This window comes from Embiotoca jacksoni, unplaced genomic scaffold (assembly GCF_022577435.1).
Source record: "Embiotoca jacksoni isolate LCO1_2020_lvr unplaced genomic scaffold, fEmbJac1.0.p SCAF_13, whole genome shotgun sequence".
Lineage (NCBI taxonomy): Eukaryota > Metazoa > Chordata > Actinopteri > Embiotocidae > Embiotoca > Embiotoca jacksoni.
This window is the reverse complement of record NW_027185263.1, coordinates 15,499,083-15,518,264: the sequence shown is the minus strand read 5'-3', so window position 1 is coordinate 15,518,264 and position 19,182 is coordinate 15,499,083. Positions and strand designations below refer to the sequence as shown.

General features: G+C 41.5%; 1 protein-coding gene across 2 annotated transcripts in view; it reads left to right on the top strand.

Annotated features, from left to right (window-relative positions):
• Positions 1 to 652: 652 nt before the first annotated feature.
• gabrb4 (gamma-aminobutyric acid type A receptor subunit beta4) overlaps positions 653 to 19,182 on the top strand; it is a 59,320-nt gene continuing 40,790 nt past the window's right edge. Inside the window, exons 1-2 of one of the 2 annotated variants that reach the window (XM_069146868.1) lie at positions 653 to 1,730; positions 3,680 to 3,774. In XM_069146868.1, the coding sequence (XP_069002969.1) occupies positions 1,633 to 1,730; positions 3,680 to 3,774 (193 nt within the window). In that variant the 5' untranslated portion in view covers positions 653 to 1,632. The remainder of the gene's footprint in view (positions 1,731 to 3,679; positions 3,775 to 19,182) is intronic. The other variant, XM_069146867.1, reaches the window with a different exon arrangement.

Genomic DNA, 19,182 nt, shown 5'->3' with positions numbered 1-19,182 from the left:
AGTTGCTGTCTGCTTTTGTCCCACTGACACCACAGTGGTGACAGCATTGGGTCTACTCCTTTAAATGAGCCTTTGCGCATAGCCTTCGAATCACCACAACTGCATCAGTGCTGGCTGGGTTGCTTAGCAACTGGACAGCACAGAGATCCCTGAAAAAAAAAAAACAACCTCCTCCTCTGTATAAAACACAAGCTTGTGTGATTCTTGAATTGTGATGTGCAGCGTGTTGGCAATTTCCAGTAAGGGTTTTGTATGTTTCAAATACAAAGAGAACGAGTCCTGTTGCTTGATAAGGAAATAAAGAAATAAAGAAAGATTGTTGTGTGTGTGTGTGTGTGTGTGTGTGTGTGTGTGTGTGTGTGTGTGTGTGTGTGTGTGTGTGTGTGCATCTGAACTGTGTGTGAGTGCGTTTACGCGCGTGCCTCTGTGAGAGTGTGTTTTTGAAAAAAAAAAAAAAAAGTGGCAAAGTGGAAGAAATGCATGAAAACGCACCGGCACACACTCCCAGCATCCTAATGCGCTTCAGAGAGAATAGACAGACAATTGAGCGCATCAACAGCCTGTCGCTAAGGAATTCACCTCAGGTGTCCCCCCCCCCCTTTCCCTCCCCCCCACCACCACCACCCCTCCCCCCCCACCCCCACCCCCTCTAGGACATTATTTTAAATTTCAACTAAGAACTAAAAAAAAAAAAAAAATCGCAGGAAAAAGGAGACGAGATTCCCTCGCCATGAGTGTTTGGACATTGGTTCAGTGTTTCGAGGAGAAGACGAACGGACCACATTAACGCGTTCAAACGCCATTTACCGCTGGACAGCGGAGCCAAGTGGACTTTTCAGATAGGTTTGCATCTTTGACATGTAATCCGCCGGTGTGATACATGCATTGGCGTATCAGGGGCCATCCATATTTCTCGGCATCTAATTTTTTTTTTTTTTTTTCACCAGAGGAGTGATATAGCCTGCTCTGACGTCTGCATCAGATATTACCCAGTGCTTTTTTTTTTTTCAATGTGCATTTTCCCCTCAGTGACTTTGCGCTGATCTACATCATCAGCAGCAGCAGCAGCAGCAACGGGGGAAAAAAAAAAAAAAAGGGAATGAAGATTTCTTTTTTCTTTTTTTTAAACCCACCGCTCCCCTCCAGCCGACCAGCGTATCCAGCTCAAACAAATATCTTTTAACAACATCACGTTGTGGAATAGTCTGGCGCCGGAGCATCGCTGGAACCATGCCTCTTCTGCAGATTTGGACTGGGAAATTTCATCCACCAATTTGATCATCAAGAGGCTGCTGCTCAGTCATTCATGCCAGTGTTTGTTTTTTTAAGGGGAAGAATACTTGTCATCACTTTTAAAAGTATTGTGTATGCAGTTTTTTGAGCAAGATGTCTGATCTTCTGGTGTTGGTCGAGGGGCTCTGTGACCTGCACGGATTTCCATAGCTGGGGAAAACAGCGGGGGCCAATTACCAGATTTTTCAAATCCAGAAGCCGATTTTAATGAAGACATCGCATGCGTAGATGTAGGCTAGTTTATTCGATATTTTTAAAAGGCAATTATTTTTTGATTGCCAGTTTTTACTTTGTGCATTTTCGGGAGGACCACGGGACTGGTTGGATTATAGAAACTATATGAAAGGATTTGTGGAGATGTTGGGTCGTCAAGAAGATAAATTATGTGGAATTTTCTCTGCTCTGGCGGCTTTGTCCTTCGTATGCTTTGTTCAAAGGTAAGAAAACGTCGCTTGAAGTAAAAAAAAAAAAAAAAAAAAAAAGAAGAAAAGAAAAAAAAAAAACACCTTTCAAACCAATAGACGTGATTAACGGTCAATAAAAGGCTGAGATGTGGCAAATCGCATTAATGGGGTACCCAGGCCTACTTATTAGGGGCATCGCTGCCGATATATGCTCTATTAGACGGAGCTGTGGCGCGCGCAAAAACATGCGCGTGCACTTTATCAAGCCTATTGTGAAACGTAACCTGCTCCCGATGTGCGTGTGCGCGCGTGCGTGTGTGCGTGCGTGCGTGTGTGTCGGATAGAGCGACTCTCCCTGCTTCAAACCACATCCCTCAGTGCTCCAGTAGGCTTAAGTGATGATTAAATGATAGGATCAATCAGCCGATCATCGATTTTGATCACGCTGTGGTAAACAGCGAGATGTGAGTCTACGCTGCTGCTGTAGCCACTCGGTTGCAAGCGTACTTATTTACAATGTGCTTATTCATATAATTGTCTTAATTGCCCATTTTATTGACCGGAACCAAATCAATCAAAATGGAAAAAAAAAAGAAAAAAGAAAAAAAAAAATCCAGCAGGTCCTCTTCTTCTGTTGCTCCTCACACAGAAAGCAAAGCTCCAATAAAATAAGCTCCTGTCAAGGCCTTTTTATGTTTACAGCATTAATGACCGCACGAGCTTTCGTGAACATGATCACAGTCAGAATCTCCTGATCAGCTCCTTTATTCCTGTGATGATAAAGGCACTGATGTGTATCCCCTGTGGCCTACTCCCTTTCCTCGTCTGCAGCAACCTCACTTGTGAGATTTAAGTGCTCACTGAGAACTGGGCTGCACTTTTTTTTTGGATTTTACTATAACACCCCTGAATAACAAATGGAAGGGGGGGAAGAAAAAGGGGCGTTATCTTGCGTGTGTTGTTCACATATTCCCCCGTAACGATGCTCTCAGGTGTCAAACCCACAAAGTCGTGGAGCCGGCCAGCTTGATGAACAGCTGCAGTACCTATGAGCTAATTGAACAGTGCTTCCCTGCCTGAGCCGAGGGGCTAGTGCTCCTACCAAGGGAGCGATTTGAACCCACTTCCTCCCCCCTCGGCACTCGTTCCGCACCCTCCCCCGTGAGGAGGAACCTCAGCTGGAGAGCCGGTCTCGGTCAGGTGATGCAGGTCATGGCACCAATGTTATAGGTGTCAGTCAGACTCGAGCGGACTATACGCTCCTCCCGGAGACAGTCTGTCCCCGGGCTCAGACCGGCGAGGCTGGCTGACAGCCTAATGGGAGGCTGTGATATAACCCCGCGCTTATTTAAATACACGAGGTACACGGCCGGGGCTCTAACTGATGCTGAGCCAAACCTGAACCTGTGACATTGTTACTTTTATGGTCATTGTTTTGAAGGACTGACATCAATAAAAAAATAAAAAAAAATGCTTGACAGGTGTATCATCATGGCATCCTCTCAGCTGATTAGATGAATACGCTGTGGGCGGGGCGGCAAGGGGTCACATTTTGAAACCGTCCCTATGACAACAGCACAGGTGTCAGAATGCGTTTACAATTATATAGGATGCACTTGAAGGCAACACGGGAAAATTGCTGTAATTCTTTTGTGGTGCGATTGTCTTGTTTTATTGGTGACGGTCAAGAATGTAAAAGTGAGGTTGACTGACTTGAGAAGAGAGTGGACGAAATATGTTGAAGCCCTGCGCGCACGGATTCATTTGTATGTTGTGCTGCTTTATGCCTCCTCTCTGTAAAGCCTCACTGCGGCTTCCTTTTTAAAGGTGGCATTCGTGTCATAAGCGCAGATTTTGTGCATGAATAATTTCCATGCTTCTCTATACAGCGGGTGAGCTGTTGAGACACAAAATGTGTGACAAAAGTATCACGCTGTCCTGTTTTTGTTGCTTGAACATGGCTTGTGCTTTCTGCCCCTCAGCTCCTCCACTGGAAGCTCCGGAATGTCTGTGGCCAAGGCCACCGTGGACAAGTTGCTGAAGGGATATGACATCCGATTAAGGCCCGATTTTGGAGGTACGTGTTGCGACTCGCACCTGATTTTGGGGGCTCGGGCTCCGTTTGTTCGAGGTTCGGACGTGAGGATATTTACGAGTCAACCCTCTGAAATCCGTCCGAGGGTTGGCCCCTGCGGTGAAATATAGGGGAGAGCTTTGAAGTGACTGCTACCATGTCATTACTATGCATCTATTCATATATCGAAGATGGCTGCTCCTCGGGAAGTAGGGCGCACATGGAGAAGAGCAGTCAAATCCAGTAGAGTGAATGTATAGATTTCTAATTTCCTTATGATCGCAGATGTTTTATGGCTCATACATTTGCCCAATTAACTTTTACTGGAAACTGTGTATGGCATAGGGAACAACTTTTGTGTTTGTCGTTTGGGTTGATTGTTTTCCTGAAGCTATTTAACCACAAAAGATGTTAAGCAGAGTAAAAGTAGTTGGACACTTGAACAGCACTCTAGCTTATTGTTAGTGCTTTACCTCAATACTTGGACACTTTGATGTTAAAAAAAAAAAAAAAAAGGTTTGGAAAAGTTTGGAGAGGAAAAAAAAAAAAAAAGAAGATGAATAGAAAGAGGTTGTCTGGTTGTTTTTCACGTTAGCATGTGGGGCCCGGTCTGTGCGAGGCCGCTAACCAATTACGTCACAGCTCAACACTGACTGACAGCCATAGTGAAGACTCTTTAATTCAATACAGTATTCAAGACTGCACTAATTCATCTCAGCAGCCGCTTCATTGTTCCCAGTAAACACACTCCAAAAACTTTGTATTCAGAAAAAGCTACTATGGCTGCTTGTTACTGTCTGAGAAACAAAGAGCGAAGGAGGCTCTCAGGGCATGAGTGGGATGTCGGTTTAAGGAGAGCAGCAAAACATAATAAGATGTCTGTCCTCAATTAATTTTGCAAGTGTTGCATGGCTCAAAAAATGCTTGCAAAATTCATGATGGTCCCCACTTGTCAAATGTTTCTGTTTTTACCAGGATCTCATCATATCATCATCATATGTCTGTCAGCAGGAAAGAAAAGCATCCCTATTACCAATTAACTACATTAATGGGTGCAACAGTGGATTATGTGTATAACTTCTTAAAGTTAGCAAATAGATCAGCTTATTGAAAACAATCTTTAATGAATGTTAGGCAGAGACAAAATATCTGAATATGCTGTGCAGACAGGTCGTGTGTAAAAACATAGACTACATAAAACAATAAAACAAAATCATATCCTGATTACAGGATACATGAACTTCCACAATCACTGTGCAGTTTGTAGACTATAGAGTTCAATTTTAAATGTAGAATTGTATACATTTCCATTTTGTTTGGCTAATAAGTATTATGTTTAACAGACACGGTCTAAATTGTGTTTATTATGAGGAATATTGTTCACCAGGATCTTTTTAAATGACGCTGCAGGTAGCAGCTTGTCACTCCTGCGACTACACCACACTTGATGAGAACGAGAGCAAGCGCTGAAAAACATATAGCGGGTGCGACTCCTCATTTAACCTTCCTCTGTTTGGGTGCTTTGCCAAAAGCAGATGCTCTGATGAAGGCTTGTGTGCCAAGATGCGTTAGTCGGATGTTAACCATTGTAAAAATATGTTATAGTCGACGTTACGTCTTCGTTCTGTGTATTGGAGCGCTGCCCATCCAGACTTGTTTCTTAGATTCGGTGGAAGGAAACGAGAGCAAATAAACATCATTTTTGTTTCCGACTGTTGAAACAGTCTCATAATGCTTAATGGTAGTTTTAAACATTTAACATTTAGTTTTCACATTTGCAGCCAGTTTTAGTTGGCGTATTATCAGTGAGCGAGACCTGGTCCCTTTTAAAAATATTATGTATCACTCAGATGCAAAAAAAAACTGTGTTTAAAGTCAGTTTTTCTGTCACATAGTCACACATTCCTCTGCCCCATTCATGTAGCTCCATACCTGTGTACCTGCTGCATGAACAATGCCAAGTCTTTGTGTTTTCTCTCTGGTGTTTACGTTCGTGCTGCCGCAACAGTTGGCACTAATTTGGGCAAATCTAAAATACTTTGAAGAGTTTTTTTTTTGTTTTTCCTTCTGTTTTGAACTCATCTTTATTGTCCTCCTCAGCGGCGACAGTGATGCAGCACACCAGTTGTACAAGTCAAAGCAGAGAAAAGGGCACAAAAAGCTCTTTTGTAGATTTGACCAACAACCAGAAAATATTTTAAAAATGATTTCACCTTGCCATTATATCGTACACAGCAATTCAAAACACACTTAATGTCCACAGTAAATTACCAAAGTATACATTAATTATGAGCACAAGATCGGGTGAAAGGTGCATACTTACTGTATTACATTATGTATGAACACAAAGGGACAAAGTAGCCTCAATTACCCTTCCTCTGCAACATTGAAAGAAAAGAAAACTCATATCTTCACGGAGTAAACAAGTCAACAACATATTGGCAGCCTTGGTTTATATGTCATTTTTTCTTTGCGCTGCTGTTAAAACACATTTAAGAGCATATCAAACAACAAATGGAGTAACAAAAATCATGCAACACTTACTTTTATCACTGTAAATTCAAAGAGGAAATGTCAGGAAATAAATGAGGAATTGTGCTGATTTCTGGTTTTCCCATTTAATCATCATTAATATATGTGGTTTATTGAAGATCTGTTGGTTCTAGGCTGCTATTGTCTTGCAGGCTGTGATGGTGTTCGAATGGGTAGAGCAAGTTTTAAAGCGAGAGTATCCCGGGCAGAGAGTAGCTGTGCTTTACCCTCAGGCCAGCGAGCTGTAGTCCATCATGTCTTGATATTTCCAACATCAGTCAGCTACTTCTGCTGTGACACAACTGCTGACGACCTTCAGCGCTCGAGATTCAACAAAGAGGGTTTTAATTTGGCACACTGCTGGACACTGACTGGGGCTCCTCACAGCCTGCCCAACACTCATATTTGAAATAATAATAGTAATGATAATTTAAAAAAAAAAAAAAAACTAGCCCAAAAGTGTGTGTTGATGTAAAAATCTTGTGGTTTGAATGGCCAGAGAGAGGTTGCCAAGAGTGATGCCATATGGTTTTACTGATGTGTGGTGGCCTTAGCACCAGGACATCCAGATGAAAAGCCCACTCTACAGTCTCTCTGCTCAGACACTGCCCTCCTCCCTCCATTGATCTGGGAGCCAAACTGGAATTCAGTCGAAGAGCTCTGAAATGGTCAAGAGACCCAGATGGCAGCTTTGCCATCATTCAGGATTTTGAAGGGGAACTGAATTTTCCTGTAATTATCGTTGTTATTTTTTTCAATTTAGTTTTAAATCTTGCAGGGAAAACGGTGGATTTGTGATATTTGATCATACGTGATGTATGCATCTGTTTTCTATATAGCTCTTAGTTGTAACATCCTAAGAAACTGTCCATGTTCATAGAGCTGAATGATAGTACACAACTTTCATAAAAATCTAAATGATGCATTACATGGATTTAAATTATGTAAGTTAAACCAGAGCATTGCAGACCGGAAAAATATTTATAATTTTTTTTATGAGAATTTTTATTATAGAAATATATGGAAATATTTATGGTTAAGGAACCATAGGGCTCAGAGTCATAAAAGTGTTGAATGCAGTAGTGAATACATCTTCTTTAAATATAGGCACTTTAAACGCTTTATGAATAATATCAGTTCAACACACACTGCATGCACAAAAACTAAGTGCCATCTCCTGCAAGTAGAAGAGTGTATACAACTCATGCAATTTAACACAATTGTAACTTAACTGTATTATTAGACTGACACAGGAAAGTCTAACAATTGGTAGCCTAATTCCCATTAAGACCACATTTCCCAGAAACCCCGTCACTTCCTGTTTCCCCTTTTTTTTTCTCCGATCAACCAACATGTGGTTTGAAGAGCCTTGCTAACTGTAAATAAGGAGGTTTCCTAAAAGCTTACTTTGTGCCTTAATACGTTCAGCAGACCTTCTATTGAGTATCTTTATTTTGAAGAAATTGTGTAAATTTTGCAAAAATGAAAGGTCTTGCAAGTATTGCGGTGATTGGTAGAATTTGCATTAATTATTGACATCGCAAGTGCATGGTTTCCTGGAGAGTCTGACAATTGCCTATTTGGAGTCATTTAACTTCACTATGACACTAGGCTACTGTGTACTTATATTCTTTGGGAGTAATGAGATATAAGAGAGTAAAATAAAAAAATGCTGCCTCATACTAATTACGACTACTTAATCCAATACCTAAAGTAAAAACTGGGTTGCAATAGTAAAAAGGACATACATGTTTGCATTGCACGCTGCCTCTGTCATTAACGTGAGCTTTATGTCGTCAGGTTACATGTTGGAAATGTTTGTTGGTTTTTGTTAACAGCCATTTACAGACAAAACTGACTCATGTCACCTTTAAGAAATGCTTGGCTGATCATGTCACTATAGTCAGTCACATAGTGTTTGCCACTGCTACTTGCTTGCTTGCTGCCTCTGTGCTGATGAGGTTTATCTTCTCCCATTTAATATTGCACCATAATGAAATAAGAATGAAACCCATTTTAGTTCCAGTCTCTCACTGTCATGTTCTGATTCATTAATGCCTCTTGTATGCTACTTCTGTTTACTAAATTTTAATGACATTTTAAGTAGCTTTAACTTAGCAGCAAATGCTTTTTAAAGAAGTGGATCCCGCATGATATCAAAACCTTACATGATTGTCAACAAACACATTTAGAAACATTTGTCTTCTTGTACAGTTTTGTAACTACTTCTTGTCTTCCTGTAAGCCTGTTCTGACATCGAGGTATGAATTACTTTTGGTGAATTTAACATGGCTTAAAATGAAGAAAATGATGTTGTGGTCCCTGAAAAGTATTCCTTTGAGCAGTTTGGTCGAGCTCATGGTTTTGTTGGTCACGTCAGCTGGTTAGGCAGATGATTCAAGTGAATGTGTGAGGCTGTCTCAGGATGAATGGGAAAATAGAGCTCATGGCAGTATGACCCAGTTTGGGAGTGTCAGTAAATGTGTGGAGAGACCTAAAACCCGGACAGCGTGTAAGCAGAAAATGGGACGCAGTACTTCCTGCAAATGGGGACTACAGGTCTGAAGCCCCCTTGATAGTCCGGAGTTTCAAAGTTCGGAGCCAATCTAGGACGTAAGAGCAGCCTCTGTTGTGGCAGGGCTGCAGCAGTTGTCGGAGCGCTGTTACTTTAGTGTTGAGTTTGATGACATGCTCTAAGACGGGATGGTCTGAAAGCTTTAATGATGATGCTGTGCCATCTGTTGTGGGAGTCCCCCTCTCTGACTTTGAGGACAATGCGGGAGATTTCTTGAGGACCTGGAGGTGACTGCAGAACATGCTGGATATATTATATAAGCGGGGCTATAAATGTACTGGGTCGTCACATTTGAGACGGATTTGGATTGTCACTGTCAATCACCATTGAGGAGATGTAGTAGACAATATGGACATGTTATCGACCCCCCCCCCCCCCCTCACCCCCACACGCACGTTACTGGCCAGTACACCATAATATCCAAAGACTAACGGAGGATTTGTGAACCGTCATTGGCATCAAATTGAGGCTGTAAGTCAATCCAGTGGCCTCACCATGCTCTTACAAGTGTCAGAAACGTCACATGGCACCCTGAGGGACATTAGGAGAAAAGTACAGGAAGAAAGAGATTGAGTATTTGCACTGAATTTGGTTTACTGGGTCAGAGCATTTTCCCAGGTGACCCCAACACTAAAAAGAATTTGTTGAAGTGCAACCGCAGGTTTTCCATCAAATCAAAGAACCCTCCCACTGATTAGCACTCTGCACGAGTAGAGTGAAAGAACGCGCAGGTAAAATCACCAGCTGGGGAGAACAGACTGTCGGCCCTCCATGGCACACAGTTGGCCGCCCTTGGCCTTGTATTTGTGGCAGCCAGCCCCGTTTTTCAGTGATCGGTGGACACTCTGCTGCAAGGGGTTCCTTGTATGTGTGTGCGTCTCTACAACATTTTGATTACCAGAGTCACAATGGGCAGAGCTTCTTGCAAAACTGGATCAGGTGCTTGAGAGTCTTTGAGATACTGGGCTATGCTAAAAGAGAAATATATTTCAGACACATAGAGTGACTGTGGGAAAGCACAATCATCACAGTGGGCTTGTACCCACTGGTCCCAAGACCCTATTTGAGCTCAGTTCATTTTTGCACATGGTAAACTTCTTTGGCAAGGTTTTAGAGGCATTTCTACAGTTGATCCTGCTATAAATAGTACGCTGTTCCAGAAGCACTGATGGTCATACATTCAGCTCGACTGCTTGGTTATTACTATATGATGCAAACATCATAATAACCTCCTGTGCTGTCAATACATCATACAGAAAAACCCCACGGTCTCTATGGACACACCTTTATGACATGGATTGTAAAATGTCTGATGAGCTTCAGGGCCTTTGTGTCCATAACCTAAGGTAGAATAAAGAACTGAACCTTCACAACTCAGTTGCACCCGTACAACATACACCTGTTACAATGTTTGTGTCCCTTAGACAATGTTTTTTTGTTGTAAATTATCATGTAAGCTTGCGCAGAAATGTAGGCTCTGGATAGTGGAGGGACCCCTTTGTTGTCCCATACTGTATGCTTTATGGTGGCAAAAACATTGTCTGAAAGATGGATGCACTCTGTTAGGGACCAGAGCGATACCTCCTCTGTGACTGATCACAAATCATGGAGGAAATACACGAGAATAATCTGGATCACTTTCATCTGAGAAGCCCTGCCTGTCTGTTGGCTCAACATAAACAAGGCGGTAGGAGAACAAAGTGAAATCCTGTTCCCAGTGTTCAGCAAATCAAAGATTGGCTCCTCCACTTCCTCACATGCCTGGGAGGGCCCAAACCGTCTCTGGCCTAACTTTCATTTTACGAGTCCGTTCATTAGGCAGGTGTTCGTCATCTTTTCCTGGAGCTGCAGATGCTCGCTCAAAGTGAACTCAGGGCCCCAATCACAGCAATTTTTACAGTCCACAGCCTGCTTCATACCACACTGACAGAAAATGGGATAACATTCAACTGTGACCTTTCACAGAAGTGAATGGCACATGTCATATAGAAACATATTCCCCTTATGCTTTAGTAGAATAAGCAGTTCAGACAGTGAAGATGGTGCCTTGGGAAGATGTTTGGAGAATATTTCAGGACACATTTGTCATGTTTTCTACACCAGCTTATGCTGCAGATGACCATGTGCTGCACAGCTGCACCGAGCTGCTGATGCAAACCATACAGAAACAGTTCTGATTGCACCAGACCTGCAACACTCGTGCCTTCAGTGTTCCTGGTATCATAACTGTTATCAACCAGAAGACGAGCGACCAACAGACAGTTCAGACTCAAAGAGTAGAGCGTCCTCACATGATGAACAGAACCTTTTACTGTAGACCGTCGATGGTGGCGCTTGCGGTGGTTGCCATTTTGATTGTAATGCATCACCCAAATGCAGCAGTAGTGCTCTTTTACATGCTTGTAGATTGCCATGTAATTCAGAGGATTCTCTTAGTTTTTGGTTGGCAGTTTTGACATTTTCCTCGATTTACATGCACCTCATTGAGCTTTTTGCTCCACATTAATAAAGAAGCATCTGAGCTGGAACAATTTATCTCCGAGTCTCACATTAACCCGGTCCTTTGGCAATATGTGCTGTGTGTTTGAACAATGTATGTGAACAAATGGGTGATTAATCACAATAAATCACAGGAATCCACAAATTAAATGCAATTAGAAAGCCATCGTGTATCTTCGGTATATATTTTCCTCTTTCCATCTCACGTTTTTATGTCGCGTCTCTCATTCACACAGCCTTGCATGCGTGCGCACACATGAAGGTATTCAAGAGGGCTCCAGACCTTCCGTGTCTCCACATCAAATGATTATTTCTCTGCCTCGTCTTGACCACAAACACGGCCCAGTCCTGAATGACACAGCTCACCTTGGTATCACCGAACCCTTTGAAACACACGGTGGGGTCTCTCTGACACATGGCCTCCCGCTGTATGATGAATTAGTTTTCATAAAGTGATGACCCATAAAATGTATCTGAATAAATTTATTAAGTAGAGTAATGAAATACATGACCTAGCTAAATCAGTTTCATAAGAAGCCTGTTTAATTATTAACCAGACTCTGCGTACATTTACAAATACGCCGTTACCTTGTAGTGACCATATTATTTGGATATATTGAATATATACCTTGGAAAAAATATATTTGTATGGCTGTTTGTTTTATATTGTGATAAAGACAGGCGTGCAGCTTTGGCATGTATTGAGAGCCGCACAATCAACTTCATAATATGTTTAGTCTAACCTGTCACAAGCCTAAATTTTGCCTTTATACCGTCTGTTAATTTACTCTGTGTGCATCACCATCAGCATATGCGCTTTCATTTGTTTCCAGAATTATAAAGTAGCACCTATAGCCATGAAGTTGGTGCCACTCATTGAGGTGTCATGATACTGGTCTTCTTCTGCATGTGATCTATGTGCGTCATTGGCTGCGCTAAGTAGAGTTCATACTATCAGGAAAAAAAAGGGCCGGGTTGATCTGACACTGCTTCTGTAGCCATTATTGATTTGTATATATGGACCTGGAATCATGTCGAATAATCGGCCACTCGGCAGACTCGCTCCAGATTCTAGTGAGAGCAAGTCCCAGCATTGATCTCGAGGGAAAAAACAAAAAACAAACACAAACAAACATAGAGTCAGTCGGAGGAGATAAGAGGGACCCGGCTCAGCTCTCACCTCATTCACACATTCGTCCTTCTGGAGGACATATTTCAAATCAAGCTGTCATCATTGCGGGAATGGCTTTCATGATCTCAGCTTCCACCATTAACAAAGCATGAAGGGGTGACATCTCACAAGTGCTGTGAACATGCCATTCTTCCTGCTGAGCCCGGACCAAGTGCAAGACTATGAAGGGCCAAATGTGTTCAAACTGTAATTGTCTGCAGATTTTATGGATAAATATGTAGCTAAAAGTGCTGTGCAGTTTTATTTTTCAATTATTTGAAGCAGGCTGTACACGGCTGTTTGAAGGAATAAAGTATATGTTATATGTATGACACAAGTGATGATTATGAAGTAAAATAGAAAAAAACACCACCCACTAAATATAGTCAGCAAATGTCCAGAGGGTATTCTGATGCAAGCACTTTTGAAATGGTGACTTTGAGTTGAGCTAATCATAGAGAAAATATATTATCAAGTGACCAACCAGATGTCGACAATACTTCAGCACCCCAGACCAGACTAAAGACATGAATCCACTTAAATATATACAATATGTAACATGAGGAGTTTGATTCTTACCTGAATCTGATTAGAACTATTTAAACTGCTGCAACTAAAATGCCCCTAATGTACATCATTAAAGAGGCTATCAGTGTAAAGTACATGCCACAGTGTTTAATGTGATTGCATACGGCTTCACGTTGCACTACATGCAACTTTAAATGGGAAATCACTCCGCAACGGAATCGAAGCTCTTTAACTGATTAAAGTACACATTTATCTTCTTCTTTTTATCATGCAAGAAAGTCACGGGGAAAAAAAAAACACTGAGCTGGTCCGGTAGGTTTCTAATGTGAAACTAAGTGTATCTGTACGGAGGCAAATCAGTTCCAACCAATCAGTCGTAACGAAAAACAGCTTATTTAATTTATGTTAGATTTACTTACCCAGGATGCGGCACTGTATAATTTTATTCCTGTTGTAACTGGCTAAATGACCCTGTTGTCATATATGAGGGAGTCTGGCAAAGTATAACTCCTGGTTTATTTTTATTTTGTTACAACAGGTGATCAAGCATCAAATACAGTTTTGTAATATTTGCTTTTTTAATATTACAAGACTAAAATGAAGTCACAGTGTTACACAAACATGTCATGAATATTTATGATTATGCTCTGGAGCAGCCATGTCTGTTTTAAATACTGTTCATGTGCATATACAGTATATTGTAGTGTTAATACACACTGCTGTGGAAGTCATATTTGTTGTGTGTGTGTGTGTGCAGTAGTTTATGGGGCTGTTTCATACTATTCAGCTTCTTTTGCAGTGGCTGTTGATTAGGTCAGCGTTTGCATTGTTTTTTCTGTCCTTCCTTTTCCGAACATGGAAAATAATTTCGATTATCGGCACAAATACAGTTCTGCGATGTTTTCCGGAGCTACACGTTCCTTCCTTATTTTGTCCTTGTCTGGTGTAATGAACAGTGATACTGGCTTAGTGTGTCTTAAATGATATTTTGTCAGCTGTGCAGCGGAGAGAAAATGAATTTTTGCCGAGCATGCTGTGGATGTGCGTAAACAGGATGACAAAGAAAGGGGGAGAGCCTGTAGATGTCTAACAGAAGGTACTGTACTGGAGTAATTTATGAAGTGCTGTCCGGCCCTGCAGATTTTTAGAAATCCATGTGACAGATGAAAATCGCAAGTGATGATCTCATCTGTGATTATTTTGGGTAGCTTTGAATATAGGACCTCAAAGTTTTATGTGGAAAATGTTTCAGTACAAGATGTGTTAGTGAAAGTTCACTTTTAGGGAGGAAGGACAGAGAAGAACACATCCTGTCCTCAACCTGTAGTGTCACAGCGACATATAGCTCCACTGAGAATAATGCAGAAAGCATTAAAGAGGTGACTGTGAGAATCCTCGAGGGGCTTCTCTGGAGTTGTCGAGCATTTCCTTTATTTGAAAATATAATATTTATATATATATAGTCCTATACCGTCCTATATCTCACTGTGGTTATTGGCGCTATGAAAGAAAATGATTTAAGTTGAAAAGCTGATGGAGACACTCACAAGGGCCCACGCATTGTCAATTAAATACCTCTTTACTGTATATCAAAACATCAGGCATTGACATAAATGTTGGTACCATATTTAAATTAGTGTGTGTTCAGTGCTGTTAACTAGTTACCTTGTTCTTTTAGCAGAGCTCTGAAGGCTTTATGTCAACATATTGATGCAACATCATCATTAACATATATCAACATGTATATGTAGCAATAAAATAATAAAAATTACACTAAAGAGTTAAAGCAGCTATGAATGTTTTTTTCTTTTTTCAAGACTGCAGCTGAACCACCAGCAGTGAGAACAGCAATGCAACGATGTTGCACCTGAAAAAGAAAAGAAAACAGAATATCATTAGCCACTTAGTTATTTGACTTTGTGGGATTTTGTAAAACACACCTATTTTTTTTTAGGCCTCTGCTCGAAAATTGCATACCCATAATAAAAAGATTATATCTCTGGAACCACAATAAAAAATTATTAAAAAAAAAAATAATAATAATAATAATAAAGGGAACACTTGTGAGATTTGTTCAGATGTATAAATATCAGTATATATGTCCATATTTTAATAATAGTTTTGCTAAGTCTTCTCCCTTCTCTAGGGCTCAAAGGGTTAAAACCGCCACACCTGAAAAAACAAATAAAACCAGATAAAAACCTTTTTTGTACTTTGCTGCTTCGTATTTTACCTTCTTCTCTGCTTCTGTTGCAGCTCGACTTCCTCACCTCTTTCAGTGATCGCACAATATCCTGGGCTGGGCGACCCACAATGTTGTAATTACCAGGACAATTGGCAACGAAACCGTTGTCTTTTTCCCCATGCTGTGTGATGTCTTTACGTGTTGCTGTGCATCCTATTGGTGCGCCTATAGAGGCGTCATTTGGCGCACGACACATGACGCCTCATGACATGGTGTATTTTCACCTTTGGACTTTCTGTATATATGCCCACTGTATGTACTGGGAACCTCAGATCATATGCAAACACCTCTATAATGTACAGATTGTTAAAAGTCATGCTGGCTTCCGTAGCTGCTCAGTTCTGCATTCATGTTACAGCACAACAGGACAGCCGTCTCTGAAAGCTCTGTAATTACTGGGAATATATCACAATGTACAGTTAACGAATTTGAGATGAGTCTTTAAGGAATCAGTGGATACACGTTCACAGTTTAATGATCCTGACCGTTAAAAAGCACCAACACGTGCCAGGACCACACAGATGCGAGAACCTACGTACAGCAGCTTTGTGGTCATAACTGTGAGCACCTGATCTCTGGCTGTAGGTGGCGGTCATTTCACCAGTGTGACGATGCAGCTCCGCCTGTGGCCGTGTCATCACAGTATATGGTCACCTGTCCCTGTCTGCCATATGCAGCCTGGCTTTTCACTGATCTCATTGACCCAAATGAGTCGCAGCTGCAGCTTGATTTTGTTTGTAACGGAAAGGCAGTAAATGTAGGCGTGAAACTGCAGATCAGTATGTACCGGCGAGTAGAATAGACACTTAATTGACCGAATATGAAAGGGAGAGCCGGGACGTGTAAGTACCAGCAGGAGCCGCGGCACTCTCCGTTCAGTTTGTAATGTACTTTACTGTAATGCATGTATAATTGATCTGAAGCTATCCTTTGTGTCCTGTGAGATAACAGACTAAACGCTGTCCACACACGTGTGCAGCTATTTGCAGAAATCGCTTCCCGCACCATTATTTTACCCTCCGTGAGTGTGACCGCTGATTGATGCGTGCAGGACATCAGTAGCAACCTGCGTTTTGGCAGCTGCCGCTATTACATGATATATGGCGGCAGTTCTATCAAGGCCCGCGGACACTTTTGCAATACAAAGAACAATCTCTTAGTCTGTATGCTGCCACATGTCAAATGGTGGGCTGTTTTGCATATGGGCTGATAGCAGAGGCCATCGTAATTCAGTCTTTAAGTAATGCCTATTCAGCGCAAAACAGGGGGTGTGTTGTCAGAATCACAGGATGGATGTTGGGGTATGTACAAGTGATATCTATCCTGATGAAGAGAGAATGCCCAGTGATTTATTACAGGAAAAAAAACAAGGAAAAATGCTCGAGCTGGGCGCTTTTTCCTTTTCCCTTCGCTTAGATTTTCTATTTGAATTAAATGAGGTGTGTATGTAGGCAGGCAGAGGGGGGGCAAGGGTGGTGAGAGATAGCATGCAGGAGAAAGGACATACTTCATCTTCCCATTCAAAGTGTTGTTTTCAGCAACTTTGAAATGAAGGAGAAAAATGCTGATAGAATTGCACCAGAATGTATCACAGTGGACTGCAAAGTACAAAAACCCTGGGTCAGGCGTTGGTGAGGCATCCTGCATGCAGGGCATTTTTTTTTCCAACCCTCTTTTTTTTTTTTTTTTTTTTTTTGAATCTCCTCCTAAGGTCCCCAGTGACTCACTTTTTGAACCCGCAGTGATTGATGGGAGGTGTGCCCTTGACAAGGCCAGGATAGGCTGGCCCAAGGGCAAGATGCAGCTATCCAATTGTTTCACATAGATAAACAAGGGGGGGGAAAAAAATTCATTTACAGCATCTGGAGAGAGATGCTGTCAGCCTCACTACCAGGAAGCACGCTTAAAAGCCCATCTCATTATTGAACTCCAACAGCCAGACGTATAAAATGGGTTTCCACATAAAAATTATGTGTGCATCATGCAGGGCTGCAGGAAAAAACAAGATGGGAGAGCGTAGATGTTGAATGCAACAGTATTAAAAATACAAAAAGATAGACTTTATGGCAGATTTATCATATGATAATTGGTCTTTGTTGCTGTATTTTTTCCTACATATGGCCTCGTCGACTACATCTATCGCTAATTCAAGGATTTTACAGCACATTGGGATGGAAATACTGCAAGTTCTATTGCAGTGTTGCGTATGTGTACAAGAACATTTTGTGAAATAGGCAAAGATAGCGTGTGTGTAATTCATCTTTGATTTTAATCCGCATGCAGAACCATGTCTAAAATAAACAGCCAAATCTTCCTTGCTGATTGGTTTGATAACATCAAAATGCTGATCCATTAAAGTCATATAACATAATGCTTTAAAAAAATGGCTGCATAGTCTGAAATCCCTCCATATTTACAATATAGTGCACTATATTTAATGTCTGATGTTTTATTTCAGTGTTCAAATTCTCACTATGTAAATGTATCTACTGTAAGTGCCCCTTCAAAACAATACAATAATAACAAAACAATTCTTCATCCAACAGGATGACAAAAGTAGTAGCCATTGAATACAGGCTACCGTGGGATGTCAATCCCACAATGCAATGCGCCAAGACACTGATGATAATTAGTAAGTGTCTGGAAATCTCTGTTCACTATTGATGTCCACTGTACAGGGAGTAGGGAATGGGGGAACAATGAAGCGACTTCGGACACAGCTCGAGTCAACTGTTTTTTTAAATCAGTGCACAATGTTTATTGAACTGCAGATAACCATAGCAACAGTACTTCTGCCTCATGCTGCGTAGACCATGGTGTAATCTTGGTAATACACTCTCAGGTGCTCTCGTATATATGCTGCTGTTCTGCATCAGCACTTATGTACAGTGCGGATGTTCTTTGTCAGGAGGAAGAGTGATGTTCATGTCCGAGAGATTTTAGTTATCAGACTGTTTCAATCAGGAGAGACTATACAAATGAATGAATAAGGAATTATATTGCAAAGTGCACAGCAGAAACGTGAGAAAAGAAGTGTGAGAAATGTGAAAGTCTTTGGCGATTAGACCCTAACGTGATATTGTTTGAGGAGGGTGAGCTTTGAATAGGAAAACAGCCGGGGTCTCGACACTGGTGGTGGTGACGTGAAGAGGAGGATGCTGGAGATCTGGATGAAATGTAAAGGGGACCTGGATGGGCTCTGCCTGGGCCTGGGGGAGAAGCCGGGAAAACAGGAGAGCAGAGATGAGAGGAGGACAGTTTTAAAGTTTGACAGGCACAGCATGATTGGCTGATTGAGATTGAGCCAAAGCTGATTGGTTTACTGGTCGCACCTGCAGTCAGCTGATAAAAAAGAGTGTGAGAGAATTAAGAATGGACATGACGATGGTCCTCCTGAATGAACATGCGCTGAGCTCCATTTAAAGTGGCTGGTTGGATTTTGAAGGAATTATTGTGATACCTTATTGGACTGTAATGCACATTTCCAACATATGATCTACATCCCGTTACTTCCCTGCTATAACAGCTGTGTTACAACCATGCAGATTACCTCAGAACAAGTCTGAAGACCAAAATATTAAGCTTTGTCGTCACAAGAAGTCCAGAATTTGTAGATGTCCGTTTGTTAGCAATGTTTTTAAGTGCATGCTTTCAAAAAATGATCCATTATTCAAGCTTTTTTTTTTTTATTATTGTTGGGCGGGAACATTGTGGCTTTGACGTTGCGTGTACACTTTAGCCGCTCTTATTAAGTCATCGATCAAAAGTCGCGATGCAAACATTTAGTCATGATGTCAGCATGTGTTACTCTCAGCCTGTTTTCTCCTGCTTTATCATGAAAAGGCTTCTCGATAATAACTG